Source organism: Podarcis pityusensis (genome assembly GCF_964106645.2).
Source record: "Podarcis pityusensis genome assembly, chromosome: 12".
Taxonomy (NCBI): domain Eukaryota; kingdom Metazoa; phylum Chordata; class Lepidosauria; order Squamata; family Lacertidae; genus Podarcis; species Podarcis pityusensis.
Genome location: NC_138037.1, coordinates 25,356,041 through 25,369,508, shown reverse-complemented (window position 1 = coordinate 25,369,508; position 13,468 = coordinate 25,356,041). Strand labels below are relative to the sequence as shown.

Genomic DNA, 13,468 nt, shown 5'->3' with positions numbered 1-13,468 from the left:
TGCAAATAAAGAGCATTTTTACATCAAATATCCCTTTAAATGCTGTATTTGCAGCTGGCAAAATCCCATCATATCCCAAATCATATTGCAAAGGATCCCGCTAGACTGCCAGAGTTTTGTGGGAAAGATTTAAGCACATCCTGGGAGATTTAGGTTGGTGCAATTAAAGTGGATTAAAGGGTTCAGCTCCCTTCCTGCCAACAAATCCCCTTTAAAGAAGAGGCAGGCATTTTGCAGTTAGGAAGGTGATGAAGAAGTGCATTGAGTGAATGCATGATTAATGGAAATGTATATGAACACCCCACAATCAACTCATGAGGGTGCTCATTGTCATATAACACCCCCACAAACGTTCCATAAAGACCAGGCAAAATCAGCCTCCAAGGAAACTTTGTGCAAGCAAATCTGGATGGATGCTGAACAAACAGGCCTGGATGTCCAAGTAGCGTTGCTTAAATTTGAGCTGCAACTCATTGGGCAGCATTGTATTCCCTGTTTGGAAATGCTGATATGCTGAATGATTGAAATTTATTACCTGTTCACCGGTGAAATTCTGAATAAAGGTCAAATCTGTGGAATTTATAATCGAAACCTAGAAACAGAAAACAAGAAGCTGCGGGTTCATGCCACAAAGGGTTATATTCCAGGATAACTGCTGCAGTGCTACATCTCAAAACTTGTACTCCCACCATTCTAGATATACTATTCCCCAATATTTCAAATAAGTTCAGAAGACACGGAGCAATCCTCAGAAGTAAGTCTATTAGAGTAAGTCCCATGGAACTCACTTGAATTTATTTCTGAGTGGACCTCCTCAGGAAGGTTCTGTTTTTTGCCTACTTATTTGGAGGGTTAGGAGCATATAGGATTGTAGCCAAGTAACTAACAATCCAATGGTCCCTGGAAAGGAATCCCTGAAGGTATAGATTAGAGCAGGTCTCCCATGCTGCTCCACTGTCAGTTGTCTGATTCCAGGGAGGGATAGTGAAGACTTTGAATGGTCCTGAATGGGGTAACTGTGCCCCTGAAGGACCAGGTGTGCAGCCTGGGAGTCATTCTGGACTCACAGCTGTCCATGGAGGCGCAGGTCAGTTCTGTGTACAGGGAAGCTGTTTATCAGCTCCATCTGGTACGCCAGCTGAGACCCTACTTGCCCGCAGACTGTCTCGCCAGAGTGGTGCATGTTCTAGTTATCTCTCGCTTGGACTACTGCAATGCGCTCTATGTGGGGCTACCTTTGAAGGTGACCCGGAAACATAACTAATCCAAAGTGCAGCAGCTAGACTGGTGACTGGGAACGGCCGCCGAGACCACATAACACCGGTCTTGAAAGACCTACACTAGCTCCCAGTACGTTTCCGAACACAATTCAAAGTGTTGGTGCTGACCTTTAAAACCCTAAACGGCCTCGGTCCAGTATACCTGAAGGAGGGTCTCTACCCACATCATTCTGCCCGGACACTGAGGTCCAGTGCCAATGGCCTTCTGGCAGTTCCCTCACTGCGAGAAGCCAAGTTACAGGGAACCAGGCAGAGGGCCTTCTCTGTAGTGGCACCCGCCCTGTGGAACCCTCACTGCGAGAAGCCAAGTTACAGGGAACCAGGCAGAGGGCCTTCTCTGTAGTGGCACCCGCCCTGTGGAACCCTCACTGCGAGAAGCCAAGTTACAGGGAACCAGGCAGAGGGCCTTCTCTGTAGTGGCACCCGCCCTGTGGAACGCCCTCCCATCAGATGTGAAAGAGAAAAACAACTACCAGACTTTTAGACAACATCTGAAGGCAGCCCTGTTTAGGGAAGCTTTTAATGTTTAATAGACTATTGTATTTTAATATTTTGTTGGAAGCCGCCCAGAATGGCTGGGGAAACCCAGCCAGATGGGCGGGGTATAAATAATATATTATTATTATTATTATTATTATTATTATTATTATTATTATTAGAATGCACTGGCTCCAAAGCCCTCTGGTTTCCCCAAAACGGGGCACGGGGAGTGTCAAAGAGGAGGTCGCGAGTCCTCCCTCCAAGCTGCTAATCAATCACACGTAGGCACCAAAAGGGTTATCAGGTTTTACTGGCTGCTTCTCTGGCACCATCAAACAGTGAGTCTAAAACACGATGTGTTCTCTTCCACCCCTGGCAGGTTAACTCGAGGGTTTATAGAGGCTGGGGAATGTTGGCAGCCAGCTAACCCCATCACATGCTCCCACTTTGGGGACGATTTGTTACCACCTGCCTGAGGGGCCCCACCCAGCGATACTTGCTCACAGGGTCATTACTTCATGACAGAGAGTATGCCAGCCCTGGAGCTGGTGTACAGCTTTCCCATCCTATTGGAAGCATGAATGGGAGTATAAAAGTAAGAATGAACAAACGAATGAATGGTGCTGTCCCATCATCAGGGCTGAAATAAGATTCAATTGCCAGTAGGGCCTGATTTTGTACCTCAGGGCTGGGGAACCTGTGGTTCTCCAGAGGTTGTTGGACAACTCCCATCATCCCTGACCATTGGCCCCATTGATTAGGGCTGGTGATAGTTGCAGTCTAACCACATCTGGTGAGCCACAGGTTCCCCACTTCTGGAAAGAGGACACAATCTTGTCCTTTGCCTCAGGCAGCAAAATAGCTTGAGATGGCTCTGAAAATTGGGCACACCCAAATAAGCTCTGAGTACCAGAGTACAATTTCTTTTGAGACCTACAGTTTAGAGAACAGCACAAGTAACTCTTTATCCCCAGCATTTTTTAAAGTGTAAAGCAAAAACCATGTTTCCATGATAAAACCAACTGGAAAAGTGCAGACACAGCCTTTTTATTATTCAAACTCTAACACACATTGGGTGTGCATTAAGTTTTGGGTATATCTAAATGAGCACATTGGATCGTGCCTTGCATTTAGAATGATACATAAGCTTTCCTCTTTGTAGTATCAGCAGCATCTGTGCTGAAATCCCATTTTAAAGTTCATCTCGGGGTAAGTGCTCAGCCACAGTTGGCAAATGAGAGGGGTTTTTCAATGAGTAGAAGTCTGTCATGGCTGAGATTAGTTTAATTGCTATCACCATTATTATCATTATCATCATCATTACCATTATCAACATTATCATTTCTATCTTTGGGGAAAACAAACACACCTTGTTCAGTTCTTATTTGTAAAAGGGGAGGAGGATAAAACATTTGGTAGATTACATACATAGCCAAAGTTCTGTGCACCTCTTGGGACTCCAGCTACCAGCTCTAAAGAGAAATTAACAAAGTTTGAAAATTAACTCAGTGCAATACCTGCTGACACAATAAATACTCAGAAACTACTAGTGGATAACCTTTACATTTGGGGGAGGAAACCAGGACTATTAAGAATATAATAAATATTAATGTATATTTGAATGGTGTGATGCCAACATTCAATAAAATAAATCAGCTGCTAGATGCAAAAAATAGGAAATTTACTAGGGGTTCCATATTTCCAAAAGTGAAAAACTGGACGGTTGATCTTTTCTTTCCTTTTCTTTTTTCACTGCTTGATTCCCAGACATATCTGGGGAATATAGCATGTCCTGCAATATTAACACACAGTTCCTTAATTCAGCTGACCTAAAGCTGCCTATACACTGTACATGCAAAGCACATTTAAATCACATGGCTTCCCCCAAAGAATCCTGGGAATAGAGCAGTCCTTATCTTCTAAAGAAGGGGTGGGGAGGTTTTTCCCAGCCTAAGGGGCACAATCTCTCATGGACAGCCTCCCAAAGATAACATGACAATAGTGGTTGGGCCCAAGGCAAAAGTGGGTGGAGCAATTGATGAGGCTCTTGGTTTTTTTTGCAAAGCAGGCTGCATTCCAGCCACACAAAATCCAGAGGTATCTACCACACACTTAAGGAAGGTGAACAGCAGAAGCACTTAAGGAAGGTGAACAGCAAGGCTGGTGAGAGGGGTGTGTGGCCTGAGGAGGAGACATTACATGGGGAGCATCCCAAGGGTCAGATGGAGAGGCCTGGAGGACCACATTTGGTTAAGGATGCTGGGAATTATAGTTCTGTGAGGGATAAACTACAGTTCCCAGGAATCTTAGGTGGTTCCCAGACCTGAGATTCCCTATCCAGTTCTAAAGATATGCCCTTATGTTGCCATCTGTGATGAGTAAACCTTGGCTGAAGTCAAACATGGTTCCACTGAAAGCTGTGGCTGGATGAAGTGTTGCCACAGTCATGGGAACTGATGTGAGCCACATCCTTGTCCGTGTGCTACATTTTTTCTAAACAAAGTGTATCTCAGGCCCTGCTGTTATTTATACAAATAAATTCTTTACACAGTTGCCAGGGAGTAAATCCCATTAAACTCAATGGGGCTTACATCTATATAGGGCATATATAGGACTGCACGTTAGCCACAGACTGTAAACTTTTTACAGAAGGATATTATTGGCTTCTTACCTTGTTGAAAATCTCCAGTAAACTCACCAGCAGCCACTGAGTATCCTGTTGAAAAACAAACCAGCAAGCATGAAGCCCAACAAACCACTTATGTCTGAAGAGACTCGTTTCTGGAAGGACAGCCAGATCCACCCTCTGTTTCAATAATCTCCGTTTTAAAAAAAGCTTTATAAACTAAAGTATCTAAGGCCAGGAAAGGGAAAACTATTTGTCAGGATTTTACAGCTAGCTTGGTTATATGTCTCAGAAGCTCAATAAATCTACAGAGTGAAGCAACTAGGAAAACGCACGACTGTAATTATTTCTCAAGACAAGCTCTAAGAGCATCAGTGCTTTGCAATACACCTGGATGCAACAGTGATCTTGTCGCAACCAGGGGTGCAAGAAGACACAGTTTTCCATTCCACACTATATTGGTAACAAGCAGCACTGTTTCCGTTCCACCACAGCTCATCTTCCAACAAAAATTATGTGATTCATCTCACTATCCACTGCAGCAAAATTACATAAGCTATGCAATTAATTGTGTTGTTGTGACGCTATTCCACCCTGTTCATTTCAGTGCAAAGGAAACGCAATGCAAACGAGGGGAAAGTGAAATCTATTATGTATCATTCATGGAATGAAAGCGGCAGCAGCAGCAGCAGCAAATGCTGATCGCATTCACTGGATTGATTTCCATTCCAGACATGGGACAAATAATTGAACATCAACAATTTCTACTCCTGTTTCCATTTCCTGCTGGGATTTTCTGACATCTCTAGTCACTAGCGGGATGCACAACACCACTGTCTGTTTGTGTGTGCACTGAAAAGTGAAGGTATGCACATCTTTTATTTTACAGCATACATTGCACATTGGACATTTTCTGCTGGAGCAGGGTGAGCGTTATTTTAATATCCTATTTCCCCACAAGCATCATGCACCTTACCCAGATAGTTGTCGTCATATATTGACGGTGCCACTCCAGTTTGTTTTTCTCGGCTTAGCTTCTTCAGAATATTTTTGAAGGAGTAGTCTGTGATAATATCGGCTATGCTACTTGTGATAATCTGGCCTGTGGTTCAAAAATGGAATAGATTAAAGGAATCTGCAGAGCAGCTAATTCAAGAATAACAATTAAGGTTACATTTCTAAACCATCTGTTATTTATTAAGCAAGCAATATGCAGTAAATATTCTGTTGGGAGCTGCCCAGAGTGTCTGGGGAAACATGCATTCATGTATGCATGCATTCATGTATGTATTTATGTATGTATGTATACATAAATATTATTATTGTTCTTGTTGTTCTTGTTCTTCTTCTTGTTGTTGTTGTTGTTATTATTATATTGACAGGCCCAAGAACACCCAGTGAGGTTCATGGCTGTGTGGGAATTTGAACCTGGGTTTCCACAGTCCTACTCTAGCCGCTACACCACAATGTTTCTCTGGCTCCGTGGCTCTACATATAAAATGTGATATGCAAAAAGAAAAGAAAACTTGGGCGACATTTCCTTTGGGAGGGGGTGTGATCTGATTCTGACCTCTCCTTCCACTTGTAAATGGAATGGTTGCCAATTTTCAGGCATGTGAATAAGGATGGACTTAAAAGTCATTACCATTGCACAGTTTAATGCCTCCTGTATGCATTAACTCAGAAGAAGTTCTGAGTTCTTCTGGGTTCAATGGGACTTACTCCCCAGTATGTAAGGCTAGGACCTCAGTCTCTTCATGCTTGGCTTTTAAAGGCATTCATTTCACTTCACCTTTTAATTCATTTTTTTGGGGGGGGGGGTATATAAATAGAAGAACGTACCTTGCCAATAAAAACTTCCAGGTCCCCCTAGTATGAGGTCTCCATTCTATATACATGACAGATAACAGCAGCATTAAATTATGATTAATAATACATGAGAGATCAAAACCAAACATGTGAAAAAATGATTCAAATAATAAACCTTCATCAAATGGCATTGTTTATCCCATCCTCATCCAACTGAGGGCCCTCCAGGTGTTTTCTCTACGTTTTTAGCAATTATTATTTTTATCTGTAAGCCGCCTTGAGTCCCATCAGGAGAAATAGTGGGTGGGGTATAAATAAATCTATACTACTAATAATTTTTGACTACAACTCGCAACAGCCCCAGCCAGCGCGGCTAGGGCTGTTGGGAGTTGTGGTCAAAAACATCTGGAGGGCACCAGGTTTCAAGAGGCTGGTTTAGCCAGAGGCTGATTTGGCCAGCCGTAAAGCAGGGAGATGGTGGGACATGGGTGGCGCTGTGGGTTAAACCACAGAGCCTAGGTCTTGCCGATCAGAAGGTCGGCGGTTCGAATCCCCGCAACAGGGTGAGCTCCTGTTGCTCGGTCCCTGCTCCTGTCAACTTAGCAGTTTGAAAGCACGTCAAAGTGCAAATAGATAAATAGGTACCGCTCCAGCGGGAAGGTAAATGGCATTTCCATGAGCTGCTCTGGTTCGCCAGAAGCGGCTTAGTCCTGCTGGCCACATGACCCGGAAGCTGTATGCCGGCTCCCTCGGCCAATAAAGCGAGATGAGCGCCGCAACCCCGGAGTCAGTCACGACTGGACCTAATGGTCAGGGGTCCCTTTACCTTTGCCTTAAAGGGGGGAGGTGGGAGGAAAGCCCCAGACTGCCATTTTGAAATCTCTGGAGTATATGCATCATGCCAACTGGAGCCTAAATTTTACCACTGAACAGAAGCGTCTTCATTTTATAGGTACGTACGGAAAATCAAGTCTCACAGTCTTGTTACAGAATGGTGTTTTCATTTCTTGGCACAGTACGCTAAGTAAAGTGGAGAACATCTTCCAAGCATGGTAGGGACATAAAAATTTGGATAAATTTGTCAACCGAGAATTATGTTATTGCCAGGAGTGGCCAGCGCGGCAGGATAGTGGAACCACCCTCCTGACACTGCCATTGCTGCCACATATGAGGACAGTGTGGAGTCACAGCAGGGTGGTGGTGAGCGTGGATCTGTGCAGGTGCACCGGCAGAATTGACTCTGCTGGTGCTTGCACACAGCCTCAGCACATTCTGAGTCCTGCCTCCAGTTAGTATAAGAAAGGGAGAAGTATTAGTATTAAAGAGTATTTGAATGAAACCCAATAGGTTCTAGACCAGATACAGTAGAGGCAACCTCGGCCCTCCAGATGTTTTGGGACTACAATTCCCATCATTCCTGACCACTGGTTCTGTTAGCTAGGGATGTTGGGAGTTGTAGTCCCAAAACATTGAGAGGGCCAAGGTTGCCTATTCCTGTTCTAGACACCCAATACTATGTAAGGCGTTTTAAAAGAAAATTTTAATATGAGAACTGATGGATTGGTAGTGAGGGGCATGCATGAGGGGCAAGCGAGGAAGGAAGTGATTAGACGTTCCAGAGATAAGTCAACCAATGGGGGTTCTCACCTTGTAAAAGTCTAAGCTGAATCCTGCTTGACAGTAACCTTGTCCCTCAGGATCCGGATTGTCTGAAGGTACCAAAATATGATCACTGAATTAGATTCAATATACAGAGTGACTCAGACATTGTCTCAGCAAATGGAGAAGGCGTTCCAAGAAGAAAGAGCTAACAGGCTGCAAATCTGATACAGGGTGTGTTTTTTTGGGGGGGGAGGGTTGTGCTGAAATTTAAGAACCAATTCCTGAGAGCAATGTTGCTTTCAAACAAAAAAGTGGGGGGAAGAATCTGACCATCCAAAGCTGACATCAAAACCAGTATGTGAAATTTGAACCCCAAACAGTAAGTTCAATCTTGGGAATTGCTTTGGCAGACCCAAAGGTGAATTTGAGATGTTCCATTTGTTTTGTCCCGAGTCACAGAAATGACCTTGGATTGCACAGCCTTTATTGTAGTCCCATGAAGCTTTTCTACATTCCTGCACACGCTATTGCCTTTGGGATGTGACAGGCTCCTTCTCTTGTGCACTGAACAGTGACAGTCATCAGAAGGAGTGCAGGAATTGCACAACCCTCAGTTAGTTCCCCACTCCATACTGCAATGTAACCCATGGCTTGCTAGCTCACCAAACAACACGGTTTATCTTAGCGCAGGTTCAACCTGTAGGTCGCCAGTTCTATAAAAAGTTCCATTTGGAATAATCAGCTGCTTTTAAAAGCTGGCTTCTGCTTATCAAGATCTGTTTGCTACATTTTTAAAGCTCTTTTAAATCGAGCCAGTTCTGTCTCTGCATGTCAAGGCAGCAACAACGGCTTCATCTCTGCTCTTTTAATTAAATGTAAAAGCGTCCATGCAGAAATTTATAATTTGATGTCTCTCCTGAACTGAGATTCCCCCTTTGCAAGGAAATGCCTCTCAGTGTAAGAGTCATTTGGCTCACTGTACACCTGGCCGGACTGCGCGAGGATACGTATTGCAACCTCAGCTCTGCAATGGCCAAATCCCGAAAAATCAAGCAGCGTACCGTTGCGACAAGGAGAGTACTCAGCATAGGCGCTGAAATTCTGAATTGCTACATAGCAGGTGCCAACGGGATCCTTTTCAGGGACTGCCCTCAGGGTCCTCCAGTGATAGAGGGGAGCACAGGCCTATCAAAACAAAACAAAATGAAGACAAAAGGTGTCGTGACTGTTTGGTTAGGCTCCTCCCTTTCTTGTCCATGACACGTCAGATGTGCCACTACAGTGGTACCTTGGGTTACATACGCTTCAGGTTACAGGCTCCGCTAACCCAGAAATAGTACCTCAGGTTAAGAACTTTGCTTCAGGATGAGAACAGAAATCGTGCTCCGGCGGTGCGGCGGCGGCAGGAGGCCCCCATTAGCTAAAGTGGTGCTTCAGGTTAAGAACAGTTTCAGGTTAAGAACGGACCTCCGGAACGAATTAAGTACGTAACCCAAGGTACCACTGTATACTTGCTCTTGTAATACCGGGTGCAAGCTTGCTTTTGCTTTTGCTTCAAGCACACTTAGGTGGGATTTTAATGAAGCCTCTTTTACATGCATAAGATCTAACCCCGAATAACTCTGCAGTTAAAGGGAACCTAGGCAGCAGGGCAAAGGCATGCACCGTACATGCCTCCATGAAAGGATGCTCTGGACTGCAGTAGAATGCATTCTGACAATACAATACAATACAATACAATACAATACAATACAATACAATACTATAATACAATACAATACAATACAATACAATACAATACAATACAATACAATACAATACAATACTCTTTATTGTCATTGTCCCATACAGAACAACGAAATTGAAAAAAACTACATCAGACATTCAAAAACCAACAAGACTGCTATCCTAGCTATCCCAGCCTGGTTAGCCCCCTAAAAACTCTGATACCCCATAATTAAATACAATATACTCCCATAGAGACTACCATACACTGTGTTTAAAACCAAAATCGCATTTGAATAGAAACTGTTTGTCAGACGGCTAGGCCTAGTCTTTATAACGCTGTACCTTCTTCCAGAAGGCAGAAGCTGAAAGAGATCATTTCCGGGGTGCGCACTATCCTGCACTATCTCTGCACCATTCTGATGGTGAGGAAACAACCAGGAGCTGCTGCAAAAGCTTATTGCACAATGTCTGCATTGCGTAGAGGCACAAGCACCTGTAACAAACCTCAGCATTAGTGGTGGTAGTGACAGCAGTCTCCACCTTCACCTCCCCCCCCTCTTCACTGACTTGCCTTGAGGAAGGTTCTGATTTGTTCCTCAGAAGAAAGAATTGTGTGCCATTACTGCTTTGCCAAATCAGCCAGAACGCCCTTCCTCTTGTGGTCACCCAGCTCACCCCTCCAGGTGGAGTCCCCTGGAGAAGGGCTTTCTAGGATGATGTGGGCAGAGGTGGTCATTTTTCAAGTTGTTTAGCATTGTAACAGTTAACGCTATCACTCGATGTACAGTACAAGTGTGCTAGGTAGATGAAAGGATGACAAGGAACCTCCCTACCTTGCAGAGTTGCTCTGCTCCCTCTTTCTATCAAAGAAGGAATGAAATGCTAATGGAGGAATCGTGACCTCTTCTGTCCTGATAGAAAAATCTGGCAGGTGTGGCAAAAACCACTGATTGATAGGTTTTGCAAATAAACCCATTAGCCTTCTGCAATGACCAGAAATGGATTATCTTTATGTGCAGACACAAAAAAGCTTCTTCAGCAGTTCCACTGTCTCCCCCCCCCCCCCCATAGTCTTTAAATTGTGGTCTTTGGTGAGGGGAGATGTTGCTTTAATAGCAATCACGGGCAGACAGGAGGTTCAATCAGGATCCCAATGTAGACACAATTTTTTCAACACTTCATTTCTTCACTGCGGCCCGCACAACCTCCTTGCAAAGCTGCAATTTATGTGTGGGAAGGAAGTTGGTTTGGCTCTAAGTGACAGCTTTCCCCCAACTCAAATAGCATGGTGACTTTTGTTTGGGGATGACAGTGAGCCAGCTCCGGGAGCCCTGATGAATGACCTTTTCAGAGAACAGGACAGGATGTCTGCAACTTTGCTCCTGCTTCTAAACCTCTGTGCGACTTTTGATACTTTTGACCATGGTATCCTCCTGGATATTTAACTTACATTATATCCTCCTGGATATTTAACTTATATGCAGAATTCATCATGTGAAAGGCTGGGCTGGATGAATCCCTAGCCGGAATTAAGATTGCCGAAAGAAATATCAACAACCTCAGATATGCAGATGACACAACCTTGATGGCAGAAAGTGAGGAGGAATTAAAGAACCTTTTATTGAGGGTGAAAGAGGAGAGCGCAAAATATGGTCTGAAGCTCAACATCAAAAAAACAAAGATCATGGCCACTGATCCCATCACCTCCTGGCAAATAGAAGGGGAAGAAATGGAGGCAGTGAGAGATTTTACTTTCTTTGGCTCCATGATCACTGCAGATGGTTACAGCAGTCACGAAATTAAAAGACGCCTGCTTCTTGGGAGAAAAGCAATGACAAACCTAGACAGCATCTTAAAAAGCAGAGACATCACCTTGCCAACAAAGGCCCGTATAGTAAAAGCTATGGTTTTCCCAGTAGTGATGTGTGGAAGTGAAAGCTGGACCATAAAGAAGGCTGATTGCCGAAGAATTGATGCTTTTGAATTATGGTGCTGGAGGAGAGTCTTGAGAGTCCCATGGACTGCAAGAAGAACAAACCTATCCATTCTTAAGGAAATCAGCCCTGAGTGCTCACTGGAAGGACACATCCTGAAGATGAGGCTCCAATACTTTGGCCACCTCATGAGAAGAGAAGACTCCTTGGAAAAGACCCTGATGTTGGGAAAGATGGAGGGCACAAGGAGAAGGGGACGACACAGGACAAGATGGTTGGATACCAGCATGAGTTTGACCAAACTGCGGGAGGCAGTGGAAGACAGAAGTGCCTGGCGTGCTCTGGTCCATGGGGTCACGAAGAGTCGGACACGACTAAACGACTAAACAACAACATCCTCCTGGACTGGCTCTCTGGGAATTGAGGACACTGTGTTACAGACTTTCAGTCCTAACTTTGGGACCGAGTCACGAGAGTAGTACTAGAAGAGTGCTTTTCAGCCACTTGGCACCTATGCTATGGGATGCCACAGGGCAATATCTTATCTCCATGCTATTTGATATCTATAGGAAGCTTCTAAGAGTGGTCATCAGGAATTTGAGGGCCAGGGGCCATCAGTATGCTTAGCTCTATTTCTCCTTAACATATGAACTGAGAGAGGCCACATAGGCTCTGGATGCAGTGGTGAGATGGGTGAGGGAAAAAACTAGCTGAGCTTAAATCTTGCTAAGATAGAAGCATTGTGGGTGTATAGTTCCCATATCCAAGAAACTGGTTGGCTACCCTGGATGGGGTTGCACTCCCTCTAAAGGTGCAGGTTTGCAGTCTGTGGGTGGTTCTGTCACTGGAGGCACAGGTAGCCTCACTTGGAGGTTTTATACAATTAAATAGAGGACTGTCCTCTGAGAACCTTGAAATACAGAACTGTCCCCTGTAAAGTTGGCCACATGGTCACCCTATTCTCATTCATGGTAAGAATCAAAGCTATGCTGAGGGTTGTATGTATGTGTGTTTGATCTGACACTCTGGAAGAAAATGCTCCTTGCTCATCAACTAATATGCATGCATATGTTTAGGATTTTTATTTATTTTTGCATCATTTTTTTTTAAAGCAAGAATCAAAGGGAGAGAGAGAGTGAAGGTGCCACTTTTGGAACCTGAGAGCTGCAATGGCTCAGAGGGAGGGCTGCTGGGAATCTGGCATACATGCTAGTAAAAAAAAGAGAGGTTGATGTTTTATTCATCACCTGTTTTATGTCAAAGGAAAAGAAATATTCTTTTCTGGGGTTAACCACATGAGTGACTACTGAAAGCAAGGCATTTCCTTTCGATGCACAGGCGCATTAGGAAATAATTCAAACCATTTTAAAACAAATCCCAAGACGACACTTGTTGCTTCATTAATTGTTTGGGGGAAATGAAGCATGACCGAATGCAAGGTTCACAGCGCAAGATGTTTTGATTCGTCATTTACAAAAAGTGTTTTCATTTATTTATTTATTAAATCCTACGTGTTGGCTGCTAATGCAAAATGCCTGACTGTGCAGGGAACACATCACCATCACCTTACTAGTTAATGAAACTGCCCAAGAGAAAACAGAAATAGATCGTTATGGATTTCCACCTGGGGGTTTCTAGTGGTGCTTGTAAAAAAGGCCTATAAAATCACAGCATCTACACCGAGACTTTTAAAAGAAATTTTTGGACTTACAGCCATGACTGCATTAACCCCACTGCAGTATAGCCAGAGCTGTACAACTGTGAAGTAGGGACAGAGATGAGGTCCAGGCAGTTGCTAGGGGAAAGCCAAAGCCCTTCCAGGTCCCTCCAAGCCATTTGCACCCTTGCCTTGATTGGCATAGACAGCAAAGTGTCATCCGAATAATCAACTACATGCCCATCAACTTTGGGGGAAATACCTGCTGAAGATAATCAAATATTAAGCTATTACCTCCTCTGAATACATCAACACCAGCATCTTCTATCTATCTATCATCTATCTATCTATC

The 13,468-nt window shown here is 44.0% G+C and overlaps 1 protein-coding gene across 2 annotated transcripts in view; it reads right to left on the bottom strand.

The window, feature by feature from the left end:
- Positions 1-13,468, bottom strand: part of ITGA8 (integrin subunit alpha 8) — a 128,554-nt gene that overhangs the window by 84,871 nt on the left and 30,215 nt on the right. For both annotated transcript variants that reach the window (XM_080974393.1, XM_080974394.1), the window contains exons 4-10: positions 8,859-8,982; positions 7,843-7,904; positions 6,229-6,274; positions 5,363-5,488; positions 4,432-4,476; positions 3,189-3,232; positions 536-592 (exon numbers count right to left, since the gene is read on the bottom strand). In XM_080974393.1, coding sequence (XP_080830519.1) covers positions 536-592; positions 3,189-3,232; positions 4,432-4,476; positions 5,363-5,488; positions 6,229-6,274; positions 7,843-7,904; positions 8,859-8,982 — 504 coding nt within the window. The remainder of the gene's footprint in view (positions 1-535; positions 593-3,188; positions 3,233-4,431; positions 4,477-5,362; positions 5,489-6,228; positions 6,275-7,842; positions 7,905-8,858; positions 8,983-13,468) is intronic.